The 5,000-nt window shown below is 39.8% G+C and overlaps 1 protein-coding gene across 3 annotated transcripts in view; it reads left to right on the top strand.

The window, feature by feature from the left end:
* The window catches only part of LOC138018531 (cleavage and polyadenylation specificity factor subunit 3-like), a 36,143-nt gene that overhangs the window by 13,592 nt on the left and 17,551 nt on the right, over nt 1–5,000 (top strand). For all 3 annotated transcript variants that reach the window (XR_011126040.1, XM_068865189.1, XM_068865190.1), the window contains exons 15-19: nt 310–372; nt 1,320–1,415; nt 2,051–2,120; nt 3,274–3,350; nt 3,822–3,896. Coding sequence is in view for 2 of the 3 variants with exons in the window: in XM_068865189.1 (XP_068721290.1) it covers nt 310–372; nt 1,320–1,415; nt 2,051–2,120; nt 3,274–3,350; nt 3,822–3,896 (381 nt within the window). In the remaining variant the exon portion in view is untranslated. The remainder of the gene's footprint in view (nt 1–309; nt 373–1,319; nt 1,416–2,050; nt 2,121–3,273; nt 3,351–3,821; nt 3,897–5,000) is intronic.

Here is a 5,000-nt window from a genome sequence, read left to right as displayed (position 1 = left end):
TATCCAACGGATGGCACTATCCAGCCTTCAAACAACTGGGGACTGAGCTATTGGAGACTCGTGGGAGCTAAGCCATCAAACTTGGTTTACATGACAAGGATTACCCCGTCATACAGCGAGGATCTACATGTTATTTGTCGAAATGTACATGTAGCATATTCATGGTGGTACTCTCCTTCTCCCCCTTATCGATGCCGTGGTCATCATCATCTACAACAATGGGAACTATTTTACTTTTCTGTTTAGTTACTCTTTTCCAACAGATCTTCAGTCATGCTCTGAAACTGTTTGTTCAATTTTTCTTTTTAGGGCATCGATCAGTTTGATGACATTGGACCATCAGTGGTGATGGCCAGTCCAGGAATGATGCAGGTACACTCACTTTTTTCTACTTAAGTCATTAATAAAATTTTACTTTTACAAATGTATGTGATACAGTAAGCTGAATCATGCCCACATAAAGTTTCATTGTTTTATCCATTGAGGTGATACCTGAGTGTGTGACTGATGTTCTTACTGCATTTTGATGTCTTCTGTGTCTATTTGTTTTATAATATAATAAAGAATTAAAATTTTTTGATGATGACATCAGCTATGCATCTGAACCCAGTTGTTCAAACAATGGATAGTGCTATCTGCAGGATAAATCACTATCCAATGAATGGAGCGGTTTTCAAATGAGTGTCGTAAAACCAAAACCAAAGTAATTACTTTGGCCAATCAAAAAGGACGGAGACAATCCAGTAAACCAATCAAAACTCGAAGTAATTACACGTCGCCAACACAAAGCGCGGGAAAATGTGCACGCGCGAACCACAATTGGTTTTGGTTTCACTTCTGATTGGTTGAAAAAGTGGCGCGAGGACTTTGAACCAATCACTGAGTGAAGTAAATGCAAAACCAAAGCAATTCGCGAATTACTTTCGACACTCAATTGAAAACCGCTCTAAGTCACAGCGAAACCAATTGCGCTATCCAATGGATTGTGCTTATCCGGCAGATAGCATTATCCACCTTTTTGAACAGCTGGGGCCTTTCCTTTAATAGATCATAGGTGAGAACCGATTAAAAATGTTTGCATTGTTGAGCTTATAATTATTATTATAATAGAGGTTAGCTTAATATTGCAGACAAGCAACCTGCAAGCATTCTTATTCTGTCAGGAGTTCTGCCTTATTGCTTGAAAAATTATTGATCCACAAGTGCAGCTCCTTTTCAAATGGTTCTTTGTGTTTTAACATTGCCATCAATATTGCTTTTACACCTTGGCATACGTTTTAACAATTTTTTTTTTTTTTTTTTTTTTTGAAAAACGTTAGAGTGGTCTTTCCCGTGAACTGTTCGAGCAGTGGTGTACAGATCGCAGGAATGGTGTTATCATTGCTGGATACTGTGTCGAAGGAACCCTTGCAAAGGTAAAGAATGAGAAAGTAGTTAGTTGCTTGGCGACGGACGAAACGACAGCTGCAGGAATAAGAGTTATAGGCAGGAATCAAAACTGCAATCTCCGAAACAGGCCGCTAAACCCTAAACCCTAACCCTAAACCCATTGAACTTCTGGGCCCAGTTGTTCAAAAGCGGATTAACGCTAGTCGCAGATTAAAAATTAACCAAGGAGTTAAGGTTAGGGTTAGGGTTAGTAAATGTATAAATTTCTCAACTCTCAAATGCTGTTCAACACTGATATTCGGCAAAACTTTACAATAGAAGATGGTAATCTTGAAAAACAAAAATTAGCAAGAGAGACTTTCAGCAAAAAGTTGAAAACATACAAAAAGTCTTACGCTAATCCTGGATTAAGTTAATCGGCTTTCAAACAACCGGACCCTTGAAAACTACTGTAGGTCGTTTATTGTACGTGTAGGTCATGATTGGAAAATGGGTCCCGCTGGTCTGCGGGCTCCACAAAGTCATGCGCGTACAAATTTTCCGCCTTGACATCCACACATGTCTACCCAGCAGGCTGTTAACCACATTTTCGCAGAATTTTTTTTCTTTCAACATAGTATTCCTAGCTATTTATTGGACTTCCTACCTTTCATGTTCTCAGACCCTGATGTCTGAACCAGAGGAGATAGCGACCATGACAGGGCAGAAGATTCCTCGAAAATGTTCCATCGGTATGATAAAGCACCTTGCCCTTTTCAACAAATGATAAATAATTCATGACATCAGTGTAAAATGTACAAATTTGAAGCAAAGACGAAAACGTAACTTAAAGTAGCTTCGTTTTTGTCTCTGTAATTGTTATTTTGATATAGCTTGATATTGGCCAAGAAATCTGATAATAATAAAAAAATAAGTCAATTTAATGTAATACCATTGGACAATAAAATCCATAAAATGTGGAGAAGATAATGTCACGATGAAATTGCGCTTAAGTACACTTTAAAACCACTCTCCTTTTTCAATAAGGAAGTCGCAAGCTTAATCCTTGAAGTCATATACGTGGTATTCATAGTATCCCGGGGGCTCTCGTTCCAATAGTTGATAGACCATGGCAAGACACCAGAAAGTTTTCTTTTCCGTCCTTGGTTTATCGTATCACAGCCAGTTTCTGTTAAGTTATGTATTTTAATGCTTGTTGTGCGATATTTGGCATAATTTTTGCAAAATGACCAAACGTGCAGTTTGGGACAGAATTTGTCCTAGTTCGTTGATTGCCGTGTTCTTCAAATAAAATAACTGTAATTGGATCAGGAGAAGCGTGGTTTGTCAGTCGACAAATCAGCATTGTTCGCGCGACCAGAGGTTATTTTTTACCTCCCGGCGCTTCGCGTCTATTCGCCGTGTATTTTCCTCCTCCAAACGGGAAAAAAATTACCTCTGCCACCCAGGATACACGAAGTTTGAAACAGGTCAAACTTTTGAGCCAGCAACTCCCAACATTTCTTTTGTTCCGTGATCGCCGAAGCGTAGCGAGAAACTTTGGATCCGTTTGCAAAGCCCTCAACGATCTTCCAACATTGTTGGGGCCACGCACGCACATTACATATGGTCTCCATGGAGATATCAATGCGTTGACATGTTGAAAACAAGATGGCAGCCGAGTTATGTAAGTTTACAAAGTCTTATGGGTGGTATCCTTCGCAAAACACAGTGCTCGTCCTTTCATTGTTGGGAGTTTTTGCATCCAACATCTGCAGAACGTCTGCACAGGGCTTTAGTTATAAAATGTCATTGTCTTCTTCATCATTCGTTTCTAGAATTACCGTGTATTCTCCTACGACAATTTTATTTTCTGACCGTGCGTGCATTTTCTTGCTTTCGCAGACTACATTTCCTTCTCTGCTCACACTGATTTTGAACAAACGAGTGAATTTATTCGAATTTTAAAGCCTCCACATATAGTAAGTATGTCAAAATCTGCAAGGAAGTTAGAGCGGTTTTCAATTGAGTGTAGAAAGTAATTAGCGAATTGCTTTGGTTTTGCATTACTTCACTCGGTGATTGGTTCAAAGTTCTCGCGCCACATTTTCAACCAATCAGAACTAAAACCAAAACCAATTGTGACTCGGGCGTGCACATTTTCCCGCGCTTTATGTCGGCTAAGTGTAATTACTTCGAGTTTTGATTGGTTTACTGGATTTTCTCCGTCCTTTTTGATTGGCCAAAGTAATAACTTTGGTTTTGGTTTTACGACACTCGACTGAAACTCGCTCTGCCAGCATGAATTTATGTAGAAAAGAAATTTGCTTCTTCTTTGTACCTACGTCTACGCGATTTTTAAGCCCATCACTGACCTTATAACTTTTGTCTCGGAGTGACACTTTGATGGTTGTTTCATTTTTCTGACGACAGACAATTTTGTTCTGGTGTAGGTGCTTGTGCACGGTGAACAAAACGAAATGGGTCGATTGAAAGCTGCTCTGATCCGAGAATATGAAGACAACCCGGTGAGATAGCCCTCCATTAGACGGAGGGTGCAAAGTGCCCATTGCAGGTCATTGTTTTACCATAACTGAAACAACCCAAACCTTTACAAAAATGATAAACTTAGGCTTAAACAGTATCTGAACCATAGTCGCCTTTTTTAGGCCTAATGTGAGCATTAGTAAAGGTTTGGGTTGTTTCAGCTTTGGTGACCTGCAACCAGCAGCTTGCACACTCCAGTTAAGCAATTTGTACTGCAAAAGGATCGATAACGCCTAAACACTGTTGCTTTTGTAGTCATTTTACTTTTTAATTTTAATTGATTATTCCTTTCTTTACCGTTCTCGGCAAAACGGCAACGTACAACCAATTTTTTAGTTAAGTGGAAAACGTCAGCACATGCATGACGATAAAATTTTCAAATTCTCTTCTTTTTGGCTACAGGCACTTTTCAGTCATATCGAAAGGTTTAAATTAGTCGCCAACTGAAAACGTTACTTACAATGATTAATTTTCGTGAATTTCTCATGGAAAACGTGTATCAACATTTCAGGAATAAAATTGGTATGCGCGGTGTGGATGTTTGGACAGAAATTTGATAATTTTTCATGTTAAGTGCTGTAGATACCTCCACGTAACCTCGAATTTGGTCATTTCACGTCTTTCCAAGGCGAGTACAGCCAAGAAAAGTACCAAATGTAAAACGCGAGTTCGGGGCGTTCAAAGCGTTTGTTTTTGTTCATTTTAGTGTTTTTCTAGCCGTCACCGTAGTCATTAAGGCCTGGCCAAACGCTCGCAACATTTCAACGCAACACCTTGCAACATGTGTTGCACGGGGTGGCCAAACGCACGCAACGTTTCCATCATTTTCAACGCAACATGTCAATGTTTATGTGCTCCAGGCCCCTGGCGCGCAAGAAGTGGACCTAACGCGCATGCCCTAGCGCAGCAATGTTGCGTGAACGTTAAGCGTGAACGTGGCCAAACGAGTACAACATCATGCAACATACAAAATGTTACACGAAAAATTTGACCATTTTCAAATTTGATTCAACATCATCCAACATGTTGCAACATATCGCAACATATCACAACAGGGTGGCCAAACGTATGCAACATGTTGTGAC

The sequence above is a fragment of the Montipora capricornis genome, chromosome 10 (assembly GCF_036669925.1).
Source record: "Montipora capricornis isolate CH-2021 chromosome 10, ASM3666992v2, whole genome shotgun sequence".
Lineage (NCBI taxonomy): Eukaryota > Metazoa > Cnidaria > Anthozoa > Scleractinia > Acroporidae > Montipora > Montipora capricornis.
Note: the sequence above shows the minus strand (reverse complement) of the source record. Positions and strands in the feature narration are given on the sequence as shown.